At 35.7% G+C, this 15,863-nt stretch overlaps 2 protein-coding genes and 1 long non-coding RNA gene across 5 annotated transcripts in view; all 3 read left to right on the forward strand.

The window, feature by feature from the left end:
• Positions 1-1,234, forward strand: part of LOC311083185 (neurogenic locus notch homolog protein 1-like) — a 64,057-nt gene extending 62,823 nt beyond the window's left edge. For both annotated transcript variants that reach the window (XM_084114527.1, XM_084114529.1), the window contains exon 15: positions 904-1,234. In XM_084114527.1, coding sequence (XP_083970653.1) covers positions 904-968 — 65 coding nt within the window. In that variant the 3' untranslated portion in view covers positions 969-1,234. The remainder of the gene's footprint in view (positions 1-903) is intronic.
• A 309-nt stretch (positions 1,235-1,543) lies between these two features.
• Positions 1,544-15,863, forward strand: part of LOC311083774 (neurogenic locus notch homolog protein 1-like) — a gene marked incomplete at both ends in the record, with an annotated part of 64,303 nt that continues 49,983 nt past the window's right edge. Inside the window, 3 exons of the mRNA XM_084115527.1 lie at positions 1,544-1,553; positions 1,896-2,114; positions 2,205-2,258. Of these exons, the coding sequence (XP_083971653.1) occupies positions 1,544-1,553; positions 1,896-2,114; positions 2,205-2,258 (283 nt within the window). The remainder of the gene's footprint in view (positions 1,554-1,895; positions 2,115-2,204; positions 2,259-15,863) is intronic.
• Positions 2,591-10,725, forward strand: LOC311083186. Of its 2 annotated transcripts, none has more exons than XR_014606224.1 (2): positions 2,591-10,577; positions 10,623-10,725. It is a non-coding gene; the product is annotated as an uncharacterized lncRNA (long non-coding RNA). The 2 variants fall into 2 exon arrangements; XR_014606225.1 differs by having other exon boundaries at positions 10,627-10,725.

The raw sequence follows: 15,863 nt of genomic DNA on the forward strand, positions 1-15,863 counted from the left end.
ACTGAGCGATTGAATGCGCTTACTCGATCCGCCATGTTTTTTGTTTCGAAAAGTGTCTTATTTTACCCAGAATGCATTGCAGTGTAGTCCTACTTAAGATAGTCAGAGTCTTAAGTGCTTTGTGCAACGTTCTGATTTTGATGTCTATCTGAAGTCTGACTATCTACTATATCTAAGCCACAGTCAAAGTCTATCTTTGTGAAACCGGCCCCAGAGATACTATATAATTGTGTGCTTATGACATGGCTTTTAGTGGTTAGACTTGTTTTTGTAATCAGGCTCTCGGAAATGATATACAAATTTGGATTTAGATTTATTGGCCAATATATCGGTTATTGGCTTTCAAATATAAAGAATTATCGGTATCGGCCAACATTTTCTTGTCGGTGCATCCCTTGTTGTATTTCTGTTGTCAATATTTTTTGTAGCTCTAAAATATTTGGTAGCACTTTATTTTACAGTCCTGTTCACCATGTACATACTTATTACACTAATTACAATAACTGGGTAATAACTAATTACTAACCCTCGACCTACTCCTAAACCTAACTGTAACCCTTGTAGTTACCTTATATTACCCAGTATTTTCTTACGCAAGTACACTCTAAGTACACATACTGTAAAATAAAGTGCAACCAAATATTTATTTTGCTATAAATTGCTCTAAAAGTAATGCACTCAGAACAAAATATACAAAAGCTATATCACTGTGTTCTAAAATGTACTAATATGCACCTTTTAAGTTTATATAAGGTATAAAGATGTACCTTTTAAAAAGGTACCGTCCCAGTGACAGCTTTTGTATCTTTTTTCTGTAAGTGTGGAAAAACGTACATTTTAAGGCCAGAATGTGAGAAAATGCTGTCATAATAAATAAAATAAATGAATCTGTTTTCTTTTTAGGTTACACAGGGCAGCACTGTGAGACAGATGTAGATGAATGTCTATCCAATAGGGCTGGGTATTGACACAAATTTCACAATTCGATTTCGATTCCGATTCGATTCAATATTGATTATTGTGGATATCAGGTAAAATACATGGCAAATTTCCTCAAGGAAAACAAATCTCTTAACTAATGCTGTAAATTATGGGAGTCAGTTGTTGTCTACTAGGCTTCATTAGCCTACTATAATATTGAAGGTAAAAATGAACTGATTTGTAAACAAACACTTAAATTGCACTTTTATTTATTTTTACAATAATAAAGTTATATGAAATATAAACATTTAAATGGTGGCTGTCATAAAAACTTGCCAGATTTATTCAAACATGCATTAAATATTGAAGAACATAAAAATTATAATGAATATGTAATAGGGTGCATATATTTAGCAAAATGCTTCTCTCTAGAGTTAATTTTTCTAGCTGACTAACGAGTTTATGGTCACTGGATATGTTTTTTCTGAGGTAAATGTGACTTTACATTTTTTACAAGCTGTTTTACTGACGTATTTCCACGGTTGAAACACTGATTCAGCGATTCCATGTGACATGATACGGATTTCGATAAGTTGTACTCTATCTTTTAACACACTTTCAGATGCTCATTCGTGTTAATTTCGCGCTGTAACTGGTATTATTAAGGCAGAAGAGAAGATCATGTGTGCTCTGCACTGCTTCTTCTCTTGAGCTGAGCTGCACCAGAGCAATCTCACGCCACAGTGCCAAAATTTTTGAATTTCGTAAGAAAATGGACGTAATTTGAAATCGGAGACTTTTTTTTTTCATATCAATAGTAACAAAGCACAAAGATTATTGCGATTTATTGGATGGGATGCACGCTACAATGTTCCATTCATTCATCAACTGAAAACAGGATGACTAGCCTAATCGATTCTTGGGATTTAAGAATCGATATCGGATTGTAAAAATGTGAATCGATTAAAATCGAGAAATCAATATTTTTTACCCAGCCCTACTATCCAACCCATGTCACTATGGCACCTGTAAAGACGGCCTGGCATCCTTCACCTGTTCCTGCCGTGCAGGTTTCACGGGTCGTCTGTGTGAGATCAACATTAATGAGTGTCTTAGTCAGCCGTGCCAGAATGGAGGCACCTGCCAGGACCGTGAGAATGCCTACTTATGCATCTGCCCAAAAGGAACCACAGGTGCCACTTTTACTGGAACAACCAAAAATGAGTAAATTCTTACCTGTCAAAAGCTCTTTTGGTCACTTTAACTATGTTGTGTTTTAACAGGTGCTAACTGCGAGGTTAAGATGACTGTCAGAGCAATCCCTGTGATTATGGAAGGTGCATTGACAAGATAAATGGTTACGAGTGTGCCTGTGAGTGAGTGGTCTCAGATCCCAGGATGTCTTTCGAAACGAGTAGGGGTGTAACCCCAGCATCCTGGCCAAATTTGCCCAGTGGCCTCTGTCCATCATGGCCTCCTAATCATCCCCATATATATATATATATATATACAGTGAGGAAAATAAGTATTTGAACACCCTGCTATTTTGCAAGTTCTCCCACTTAGAAATCATGGATGGGTCTGAAATTGTCATCGTAGGTGCATGTCCACTGTGAGAGACATAATCAAAAAAAAAAAAAAATCCAGAAATCACAATGTATGATTTTTTAACTATTTATTTGTATGATACAGCTGCAAATAAGTATTTGAAGTATAGGGGTGTCGCAATATACCGGTGTTGACGATAATCGTGATATTCAAAGCATGAAATATCGATATCGTGTTAATTTAGAGTGTGACAATATACCGGTATTGGCGATAATAACCACAATGTTTAAAATGAATAGGACTCTTATGATAACATGACACGTAAATACTACAGCGCCAGTACCTGGTTGACCTCTCAAGTGGCAGTATTGCACCCGCGAACACCTGTCAAATAAGAAGACGACGCAGCGCTCGTCCGCGCTCGCGTAGCTAGAGTGAAACACTCTGTCCACAACCGAAAAAAGTAAGCTCGCCAGTAATAAGAAAAGAGTTCTTCGACTTCATCAAAGAAAACAGCACATTAAAGATGGTCGCACACCGGACGAGAAGCGCAGCGCCACGTATTTAAAATTAGACCACATTCTGTATGAGTGTACACCTTTTACAGTCTATGGTGTACACACACCGGCGGCGCCCAGCAACGGCTCAAGCCTGGTTGATACTCAACGCGTCTGCACGAGCGCGAAGGTGCGTGCGGCAAAAATGATGTCATTGCGGTGTGGGCGGTCGTGCGCGTTGGGTTCGCAAGACCCAATTTCGCCTGGCGGTGTGCGCAACATTTTTTGTAACAACGCGCGCGGCGCCGCATCCGAAGATGAACGACTTCGAGCCGAATCTGGCCGAGCTCGAACTTCTCACCACACCGGCACCCAGTTTGCACGTCTAAATGAGTTGCTTACATTTAAAAAATGAGCATACAATAGCATAAAAAGTATTTTTAATAAACATAAAGGTCCATGTTTAATAAAAATGTTCACGAAACTTAATGAAATGTTTAGTGAAATTAGAAAATATGTCAGAGATTGTTAATTTAGTTATATTGTACACATTATCATATCCATATATTTTGTTTATTGTCAGGAGTAATAATCTCAGGGTTTACTGGGTTTTACACAATTCTTTTTGTAGTGTGGTATTGGTGGTGGTGTACTAAAATAAACATTGTCACGTGTGTAGCTTTCTTCTTCTCACTGCTGATTCCTGATGGTTAAGAGGACAATTACTCGAGTCGCCCCCTGTCGGTTCACAGAATAGTACAACGGCGAGCGCGTCGAGTATAAACGCCTCGTCCGTTTGGGGAGGCGCGCGCGCAGTCTGCGGAGACTCGCGCTGCAGAGCCAGGCGAAAGTATAAACAAGGCTTCAGGACCTTGTTCAAAATCCTGCCGCGACACAGAGCGCCATTTACATCGTTTTATATTAAATTTACATTATATTTGTCTCAAATCATCCTAAATGATTTCACCCTGTGCTGCAATATACATTTAATTTTACATTTATTTACAGAAATCAGCTGCTTGAATGAAAATTGCTGATGTTATCGGATTTTCAGGTGATATTCTCAATGCATTCAGTTAACGGACGCTCTGAGGTAAAGTGTTCAGATGACAGACTCAGCAACTATTGTATTTAATTGTACAGTATAATCATAACATAGTACAGAGACAGACATTATCTCAATTCCATAATGTCCTTAAACATAATGATATTGCTGGCCATAAACTGAGAAAGTGCGCGTCCGGTGTGCGATACCTCGAGTTGTCATAGACGCAACGCGTAAATTATTTTACTAGTCATGGAATGGGAAACGTGACATTAACTGTTAACAGGGGGTTTCTGTGTTCATATATTTAATAAAGGGTGATTATTAAAATTAAGAACCCTGTTTTCTTTACTCATCTTATTTTTGTATTTGTATTTGCACTTGATTTTTTTTGTTCAAATCTGCTATCTGCATGACTTTATTGGCAATAGGTTTAAGAGCTTTTCAGTTCTTCAGGAAACCTTCAGACAGTGTTTGGCTTCAGTTTAAAACCAGATAAACTTCACATGCTTGTCTTCCTTCACAAAAATTTGCCATGGATTGAGTACGCAAGAAGTAAAAATGCATGTGCCTTGTGTTTATCAGTATCCTTATGTTTGTTGGGTAAAAAAGAAAAACTATATAAACAAAGTAAAAATTAATTTGACTGATAACTACTATCAGTCAAATTAAAAGGCCTTGACATGTGCTGGTTTAAGCAGGGGAACCTTCCGTGCCATGCATGATTTCAAACCATGACGTCTTAGTGTATTACCAACAGTAACCTTGGAAACGGTGGTCCCAGCTCTTTTCAGGTCATTGACCAGCTCCTCCCGTGTAGTTCTGGGCTGATTTCTCACCTTTCTTAGGATCATTGAGACCCCACAAGGTGAGATCTTGCATGGAGCCCCAGTCCGAGGGAGATTGACAGTCATGTTTAGCTTCTTCCATTTTCTAATGATTGCTCCAACAGTGGACCGACCTTTTTTCACCATGCTGCTTGGCAATTTCCCCGTAGCCCTTTCCAGCCTTGTGGAGGTGTACAATTTTGTCTCTAGTGTCTTTGAACAGCTCTTTGGTCTTGGCCATGTTAGTAGTTGGATTCTTACTGATTGTATGGGGTGGACAGGTGTCTTTATGCAGCTAACGACCTCAAACAGGTGCATCTAATTTAGGATAATAAATGGAGTGGAGGTGGACATTTTAAAGGCAGACTAACAGGTCTTTGAGGGTCAGAATTCTAGCTGATAGACAGGTGTTCAAATACTTATTTGCAGCTGTATCATACAAATAAATAGTTAAAAAATCATATATTGTGATTTCTGGATTATGTCTCTCACAGTGGACATGCACCTACGATGACAATTTCAGACCCCTCCATGATTTCCAAGTGGGAGAACTTGCAAAATAGCAGGGTGTTCAAATACTTATTTTCCTCACTGTATATATATACTAATTGGCTTCATCACTCTGTCTCCTCTCCACCATTAAGCTGGTGTGTGGTCATAGACAGTATATAAACTGGACACAGTGACCCCATTGGATTCAACTGAGACAAGTGAAGTCAATTAGAAGCTCTTACTTCCTGGGGGTCGAGTGTACTGCGCAGACTAAAAAACTGAGCTTGACGACGTAGATGTGACGTGAGCAACCCGTCTGTCTTCTAGTAGCTGTGCCAAGAGAAATCTAAATCATTCCCTTCCGAAACTTGCAGAGACGGAGAGTGTGAATAGGAGGTGTCCATGAGCTAGGAGCAGGAGTAACTTTTGCTAAGTATTCTGATTAATTATTTTGTCACTTTGCCTCCACGTCCCCCCGATTTCCCGCGAGCTTCTCCTCCTGTCCATACGGTAATTCTCTACTGTGCGACAGAGAGTCGCGTGGTTATGACGCAATCGTTAGCCTATTTTTACAAAAATTGCTTCTACGGGGCCATAACGTAAGATACAAGGTAATGAGTGGTAAATAGTGACACATTAATAGATACATAGATATAAATATATATAGACAGCTAGATTAATATATAGATACATATATAGATATATTATAGATACATATGGGTGATTCTCCAACTATGGTACTTTTTCTGTCCTCGACAGATATTAAAAAAAACTAAAAAACATTTCCACTTTTTTTTTTCTTTTCACACTTACTACATGTGTAGGGGAACCTATATATAAAAAATCATTGTTCAATTCTGTTCACACTCCCTGTCCCTAGGCCAGACTTTGGGTCTTCAACCTTATCTCACTTAAAATCTAATACTGATATAGGCTAATTTTAAATTCAAACAGAAAGTATGCATTATAACCCAATTCATTCAAATCTAATATTTTTTTTATATTTCTTTTCAATTTGACATATTTTAAACATGTTGAACACTTGTCCCTTGGGTTCACTGTCATTTCCACACCTCTGCATTAAATGCCATCCCAGGCTCGGTGTTCTAGATTTGTATACTCAGTAACCATACTAACTGACACTCCAGAGGAAACCACATGGCTGAATGAAAGAATGGCCCCAGCACAGGTTAATAAATTGGAGATATATCAAGGTAAATATGAGAAATACTGCGAGTATGTTTATTGTATGTCATTTCTGAACTGCTCATAATTCATTATGACGGAAACATTTCTGGATTTTTACAATTTCATCAGGTGATATTTGAGATTATTTAATGCTAACTCTAAAACTAACACTAACAGGCTAGTCAAACATGAGATAATAGAGGGAAAGGGGGAAAATGTCATTTCCACAGCCGTCTTTTCCACATCTGTCTCCATGGAAGTGATAAAGACAGGTTGGCTTTGCAAGGACATTGTCTGTGCTTAAAAGTAAAGTAGTTTGCCTATAGTACTAATAATATAGTGTAAACACATAAACTTTACATAATGTCATAGAGAATGTTTTAAATTAAGATATTTTATTGTTTACAACTAAATCTGACATAGTCTCTGTAGTTCTCTCTGTAGTTCTTTAAGATGGCACCCAAAACATCAGCAGAGAAGTCCAGACTATTCAGGGAAAGACTAAAATCTGATCAAATTAAATATGCTGAGTTCCTAAGGAAAGACAGAGATCATTTATAATTCTACTACAGGTTTTATATCTGAAATGTTATTTTCACCATAACCCGCCTTTCCCTTGTCATTTCCACAACCACAAATATTTTTGGGTAAAAAATTAAAAAATAATAAAGTTAAGGTAATGATGGTGGTGGTGTTGATTATTTAGCAGTTAAGGGTATGTATACGAGTTGAAAAATATCAGATTTTAAAATGTCAGAAATATGAATGAAAGTTTTCAGTGGCTTAGTGTTCAGCGTTCAGCGTTTTTTTTGGTGTTAACTTTGTAAAATCTTAACAGTTGCATTTCAGAGAAATAAATCAAAATGCAAGTGTGATGTGTAACCCAATATATTTATAACTACAAATATTTCAAAATTTTTGGTTGAAAACATATGTTTTTGTTCGGTTGTGGAAATGACAATTTATTTTGCGATGTCTGGAATTTTTTTTTGAAAATACATATTATTTCATAAAAATCAGTACAGCCAACTTCAGGGCAGGTATCTAGGCATACTGGGGAAACAAATTATGCCAGTAATATTTTAATTAAAAATGTTTCATTTTCTGAAAATATCCAGGTCCAAAAAGTACCATAGTTGGAGAATCACCCATATATAAATACATAGATATATTATAGATAGATACATATCTAGATACATACATAGATTATATCTAGATACATATCTAGGTACATGTCTAGATACATAGATTATAGATACATATCTAGATACATGCAGTGGCGTAACTTTGTTTTAAAAAGTGGGTGGGACAGGTGGGACACTGCGGTTGGGGGGAGGGGGGTCAACCATAGACTGTGGGGTTAACACAATGCTTAATCATAAAACAGATATAACATTACGATGTCCAGCAATCGATTTAAATAGTACATTGATTGGGTTTAAGTGGTCGTTCAATGAGGTCTATATGTTGATCCGACTAGTTTAAGTGTGTATTTAAGTGGTCCAGGGGTAGAACTTTTGCCACGCGTGTCAGAGGTTCTGAGTTCTAATCCGCACTCATAGTTTTTTTTTTTTTTTTCATCAAAACCGATTATGTTTTTCAGTGGTTGTATATCAGGTAGGGACACTTTTTTGTGCTTTTTGTTTTCTAATTTCACCGGAACGAATAGAGAGCCTCTCCACAACGGATTGAAGCGCGCGTCTGAGTGAAGGCTGTGCGTGAGCCAGAAACAAACATAGTATCCGCGCCACAGATCGCAGCGGCAACGAGCACTTTGATCAGTTGATTTAAAAAACAACACATTTCAGCGCTATATCGCTTCTTATTTAAAAAACGAACGAAATGAATGCTCTGCTAGTTAACTGGAGATGTTTTGTTTATTTGTATTGGTACATTCGTGCCGCGAGATGTTTCAAAAGTGGTGGGGACAATATCGACCTTAGAAAATAGTGGTGGGGACATGTCCCACCCGTCCCACCCGCAAATTACACCTATGCATACATGCATAGATTCATAATCTTTCCTCATTTGTATGTCCTAGCTAAAAAATATATTTGCATGCCAGCAACAAGTGCACCTTTGCAGGACCAAAATAACATTGTGCACAGTGAGGAGCCTACAGGTTACACAGCGCATTCTCATACCCAAATCGTCACTTTTTCGTCACTTTCTGACATTCGTCAATATCCGACGCACAAAGCACCCTTTAGCGTCCATATGAGACGCATAACCCTACCACAGACCTAAACCTACCCATAACCGAAGCGTCTCATATTGACGCCAAGGGTGCTTTGTGCGTCGGATATTGACGAACTTCCGAAAGCGTCAGTTACATGACGCCTAAACCTACCCATAACCCGAAGCGTCTCATATGGACGCTAAAGGGTGCTTTGCGCGTCGGATATTGACGAATGTGAGAAAGTGACGAATTGGGTATGAGAATGTGTTGGGTTACAAGCTTCACATATTAGAAAAATACAATAATAAAAAAACAACACATTTTTTAATAGCTCGTTGTCAAGGGTTGTTTCAGATCAACATCTGCAAGTGACCACTAGGTGTCACCATTGAGACGGGTGTCGGATTGATTCGAAGCCTCGACACAATATGGCACATTTGGTTCAACTGTTTCATTGCTTCACGAAGCCTCGATCTGCCCACCACTAGGGAACAATACTTCACCAAGACACATGGCAAACATGAGGGCTTAAATACATAGACTAATGACAAGGGACACCTGTGAACAATGATCAGACAATTAACCAATGACAAGACACATGGCAGGATCACATGACAAACAGGGAATCACATGACAGACATGGAAACATGACATGAACAAACCCAAAATGTGACAGATAGATAAGTTAGAAAGAAAGAAAGATTAGTGAGTAGAAAGAACGAAATATTAGTTAGAAATAATGAAAGATTAGTTAGAAAGAAAGAAAGAAAGAAAGAAAGAAAGAAAGAAAGAAAAAGAAAGAAAGAAGTTAGAAAGAAAGAAAGATTAGTTAGAAAGAAAGATTAGTTAGTAAGAAAGAATAGTTAGAAAGAAAACTAGATAGATTAATTAGAAAGAAAGAACGAAATAATTAGAAAGAAAGAAAGATAGATTGGTTAGAAAGAAATAAAGAAATATTAGTTAGAAAGAAAGAAAGATTAGTTAGAAAGAAAGAAATATTAGTTAGAAAGAAAGAAAGAATAGTTAGAAAGAAAGATTAGTTGGAAAGAAATAAATAAAGAAAGATAAGTTAGAAAGAAATATTAGAAAGAAAGAAAGAAATATTAGTTAGAAAGAAAGAAATATTAGTTAGAAAGAAAGAAAGACAAGTTAGAAAGAAATAAAGAAATATTAGTTAGAAAGAAAGAAAGATTAGTTAGAAAGAAAGAAATATTAGTTAGAAAGAAAGAAAGAATAGTTAGAAAGAAAGATTAGTTGGAAAGAAATAAATAAAGAAAGAAAAGTTAGAAAGAAAGAAAGAAAAGTTAGAAAGAAAGAAAGAAAGAAAAGTTAGAAAGAAAGAAAGAAAGAAAGAAAGAAAGAAAGAAAGAAAAGTTAGAAAGAAAGAAAGATTATTTAGAAAGAAAGAAAAGTTAGAAAGAAAGAAAGATATATTAGTCAGAATGAAAGAAAAGTTAGAAAGAAAGAAAGAAAGAAAGAAAGAAAAGTTAGAAAGAAAGAAAGAAAGAAAGAAAGAAAGAAAGAAAAGTTAGAAAGAAAGAAAGAAAGAAAGAAAGAAAGAAAGAAAGATATATTAGTCAGAATGAAAGAAAAGTTAGAAAGAAAGAAAGAAAGAAAGAAAAGTTAGAAAGAAAGAAAAGTTAGAAAGAAAGAAAGAAAAAAAGAAAGAAAGATATATTAGTCAGAATGAAAGAAAAGTTAGAAAGAAAGAAAGAAAGAAAGAAAGAAAAGTTAGAAAGAAAGAAAAGTTAGAAAGAAAGAAAGAAAAAAAGAAAGAAAAGTTAGAAAGAAAGAAAGATATATTAGTCAGAAAGAAAGAAAGATATATTAGTCAGAAAGAAAGAAAAGTTAGAAAGAAAGAAAGAAAGAAAGAAAGAAAAGTTAGAAAGAAAGAAAGAAAGAAAGAAAGAAAGAAAGAAAGAAAGAAAGAAAAGTTAGAAAGAAAGAAAGAAATATTAGTCAGAAAGAAAGAAAGATATATTAGTCAGAAAGAAAGAAAAGTTAGAAAGAAAGAAAGAAAGAAAGAAAAGTTAGAAAGAAAAAAAGAAAGAAAGAAAGAAAGAAAGAAAGAAAGAAAGAAAAGTTAGAAAGAAAGAAAGAAAGAAAGAAAGAAAGAAAGAAAGAAAAAGATTAGTTAGAAAGAAAGATTACTAGACAATATATATATATTTTTTTTTCTTTTGAAGTAAATAGTTAAAGACACTATAAAGAGGAACCATACTTATGTTTTAAGTTTTCAGAAACAACATGCCATGTGTGTGCATTTGAGATATTGTTTATATCTTCTCAGGACACATTTATTATTTACAGTTAAGCAGATGTTTTGACCATATTTTAAATTACGCATTGCAATGTGTTGTGTTTTAAGGTTAAAGGAAATGTGCGTAAACTTTTGAAAATGTCCTGTCAGAAAATTACCAGTACCTTTTCCGTTTTTCTACACCTTTTTTGGTAACACTTTATTTTACGGTGCCCTTGATACAGAGTAATTACTTAATTAATTACTTAGTAATAGACTTTGTAATAACATGTAACAAAATGTACTTAACATGTAACTAAGTTATGGAACAGCCTGTACTTACAGATTGTAATTACGCACATGTAATAGGCAGCTACTGTTACACATGTGTAACAAGCCGAGTCTGTTATATACGTGTTATGGACTTGGTACACTGTAATTATGTAAGAAAGTACTTAGTATAACGCAATGTAACAACAAGTACTTAAATTTGTTAGACTACTAAGGTCTGCAGTTACACATGGTAAATGTGTATGTTCTGTAACATTACTTGTATGTAACATAAAATAAAGTGTATCAAGATTGTACTTAAGTGCACTTCCTGTGTATCTACATATGTTATCCATCTGAATTAACCCACTAGTTCACAGCTTAAATACATGCATTAGCTTCCTAATTACATTGCAATTACATAATATTACACAGGGATAAGCTACGTAAAATAAAGTGTATCAAGAATGTACTTAAGTGTACTTTGTGTATACATACCTTATCCATCTCTGCCTTAGTTTGATTTTACTCACTAGTTCACAGCTTAAATGCATGCAGTAGTTTCCTAATTACATTGTAATTACATAATATTACACAGGTATAAGCTACGTAAAATAAAGTGTATCAAGAATGTACTTAAGTGTACTTTGTGTATACATACCTTATCCATCTCTGCCTTAGTTTGATTTTACTCACTAGTTCACAGCTTAAATGCATGCAGTAGTTTCATAATTACATTGTAATTACATAATATTACACAGGTATAAGCTACGTAAAATAAAGTGTATCAAGAATGTACTTAAGTGTACTTCATGTGTATCTATAAACCTTATCCAACTCGGCTTGTTACACATGTGTAACAGTAGCTGCCTATTACATGTGTGTAATTACAATCTGTAAGTACAGGCTGTTCCATAACTTAGTTACATGTTAAGTACATTTTGTTACATGTTATTACAACGTCTATTACTAAGTACCTAATTAAGTAATTACTCTGTATCAAGGGCACCGTAAAATAAAGTGTTACCATGACGGTGTTACAAGCATTACAGGATATGTCATTTTGGTGATAGTTCATAACTGTTTGTCATTAGTTAATGTTAATATAGAAATCTATGTGAGCAAATAAAATCAAGGTTTTAATGTTGTTTGTATGTCTATGTGGTGTTTTTAATATAATTTAAGTCAGACCATGTGTAAATTCATAAGTCAACACAATTGCTGAGTATTTTCCCTTTAAAACAGAGACAGTTTGAAATCTGACGTCACAGACTACCTTGTAACCAATCATGTCAACGTGTGATCATCCATGAGTGAATCTCTGAGCTGGTGTGAGTGAATGGAGCCGGGGCTAATTTGAATATTCATAGAACCGGATTAAATTAGGCAAGGGTGTAGAGTTACATTCAAGCTATTTTAAGGTTTAAATATGTAATTTTGGCGATCACAGATGAGTTTAAAGGGATACAATTATTGACAGGGGGGGCTTTAATTAGTGGATAATTGATATACTTTACTTCTGAAAACATTTTTATTACAATATTTCACAGAAATACATATTTTGTCTTTAGGCTATGTATGATAACTTACAGTTAGTAAATAAACAGGTGTTTACTGTAAATTTTTTTTCTCAATCTCAATTTTATTACATGATTGTAACTTGACCAAAAACATAATACACATCTTCAGAATAGGACTTTGATAAACCTGTATAAAAACAGAAATAGTCTCAACAGATTTCTCAGGTTATGCTGGTTTTACATGCAATCAGATTGGTTTTACTGATAACAAAATAAAAAGATTCTAAATCTGAGCCATGTGTTGGGCTCTCAGTCAAAAAGCATAAAACATAATCTTCTGAATTAGTCCCAAATTAATCTATCAGAAAAGATTGCTATCATGCAGGGGCGATTCTAGGATTTTCATTTTATGGGGGCTCATGATTTAAAAAAAAAAAAAAAGTTAGTTTATGGTCTAATGCTCATTATTAACTAGTTTCATTAATTCATCCAGTAACATGTATATGGCACGGTTTTATAATTACTGAGATACCAAATGTGAGGTATTTAGTGGGGTTCGGGGACATGCTCCCCCGAGAAAATTTAGATTTCTCTGATCTACATATGTGCATTTTAAGATGTTTTGAAGGCCAAAAAATTTGCAGCTGTTTTTTTTTCTCACCTCATCAGCATCACACTCTTTTTCTCTTTGTTTTTATCTTGCTCTTGCCACACGACAAGAAAAAATGTCGTATATCCATCTACAATGAAATATAAATAATTTTATTTTTAAGCTTTTTAGCCTTTATAATCAACAATACGGTTGGTTATTCATCAAGTCACCCCGTGAAATTTTATTTAATTTCAAATTATTTAACTAACCAGCTAATATTCATTAAGAATATAGCCAAAACGTGTATTAATGTAATTGTCTATTGGCAATATGATTCATCTGTTCTATATTTATTTCTATTTATTAAAAATAACAACATGAATTATCAATTTGCCACTTCTATAAATCAATTACTTAAAAGAAAATCACAAATCCCTTTACTCTACTCTTACTCTAATATATGTATCATGATACACTCCTCCTGATTTATTATTACTTAATACAAAACTATATTTATCAATACAAAACAAAATATCTCCACATGATGTTTCTCTCTCTGGGCCATCTAGTGCTTTCAGACAATGATGTGTGTCTTTAATCATTTCTTTGCATGGCTGCATAATATAATGCCGAAATACAAAATAATATGTTTTAAATTTTAAAAAGTAAATTAAAATAAATCATGATCGTTTTCTAAAGTATGTTTTCATGGGTGTTAATCGCTTCATTTTTGTTGGAAGAAAAAACAACTATCACACTGTGATAAGGGCTCAAGGTGAACGCAGCGAAACGTATTGGTATTGGATGAGAAACCGAACCGTTCTGTGTTGCTCCCAATGCTCCAGTAACATTACATTATGTAAACTGCAATGCATTTATGACAAAGAACTGCACCGATGCAGATGTAATATCATAGCAATCTATCAATAAATGCACTCACGACTAGGGATGTCCCGATCCGATCACGTGAACTTTTGGTTCATCTTTGTTTTTATTGTTATGGCAACAAGTTTGTTTTTGGACATTTGTTTTCTTTTTAAATTGCTGTTGGTCATTTGATTGACTGTTTAAAACACAATAGATATCATCAATGCACTTTTTGGATAAAACTGCGGTGTATTTTGGCCATGATCAATGTATTGTCACTTTAATTCAGCAAAAGCGGCGTAGCAAAAATAGACTCGGCGCCGAAACGATCGCGGCACAGATGCTCTGCTCTGCTCCTGCTACGCGCTGCCGCGCCACCTCTGCGTGCGGTGTGCATGCTCTAATATCTGTATATAATCTGTTAACATGGGCGGCGAAAAAAATACGTGCTGCACGCTCTGCGAACAGTGCTGTGTGAAACCGGCGTAAGAGTGCAGTTCCTAAAAGCACTTTACTGGCTTTGCAAACACTGTGGCACTTCTATTTTTTATTTGTTTACATGCCTGCCAGGTATTTTAAGTTGAGGTGCTATTTGTTTATATATTAGACTTTTTTATATTTACTGTTGCACTAAAGTCCAAAAGTGAAGAATTTATGTATACTTGATTGTTCAAGCTACCTCACAGAAGTGCTCTGTTTGTTAACAGAGTTGTTGAATGTTAAAATAAGGTGAATTAAATAAAAAATAAGGAACATGCTGGATCTGTTTTTTCGCTCTTCTTTATTCTTTTTTTTATGTATTATAAAAGTATCGGATCGGGACTTGGTATCGGCAGATACTCAAAATCAAATGACTCGGACTCGGACTCGAGGGCAAAAAAACCTGATCGGGACATCCCTACTCACGACACACCTCGTACTCTCTGATGTTCGCTCTGTTCGGCGCCCCTGCAGATTGAAAAATGTGCTAAATCCAAGCAGACTCAGATAAGGGGAGGAGCCGAAACTTGCCGCACCTTGCCGCCGTTTCAAATGAGTTTTTTTATAGAGGACTGAAGCGATCAAAAATGTATTAATCAAATATTTTTTAGGGGGGCTGGGCAGAAGTTTTGGGGGTCTGAAGCCCCCCTAAAAAGGGCCTAGTGACGCCCCTGCTATCATGTGTATACAAATCAGAAAGTCAGGTATGTTGACCTGCAATTTTGATCTTTAAATGATCAAGGATCCATGCAGAGATTGCTGAGAATTAAGAGAAATGGGGCGACATGGGGTCTGTACCACAAACTTTCACACAACCTCCAACAAACAAAAGGGGGAAGTACCTCTGTGTGACTAGCCAAAAGCAACTTCCTGTTTGTGATTATGTAGCCAAAAACAAAGCGTGTAAGGGAACTGTGCTGCAGCTCTATGGTGCATTACATGTGCGCTGGGTGTCTGTCCACACACTGTATCTCTGTACAATGCTGGGAAGCAGCTGTGGCCTTATGGCGTTATTATCCAGTCAAATGTCGAGAGCGCATTATTGTAGCGCGAAAGTACATTAATATAATGCGCGAGCGCAAATCTCTCTGCTCGCGCGCGGAATATAAATGCGCGAGCGCGAATCTCTCTGCTCGCGCACGGAATATAATGTGCCGAGTGCGAATCTCTCTGCTCGCGCGCCATATGGCCTCCCTAA

This window comes from Abramis brama (genome assembly GCF_963993115.1).
Source record: "Abramis brama genome assembly, chromosome: 5".
Classification (NCBI taxonomy): domain Eukaryota; kingdom Metazoa; phylum Chordata; class Actinopteri; order Cypriniformes; family Leuciscidae; genus Abramis; species Abramis brama.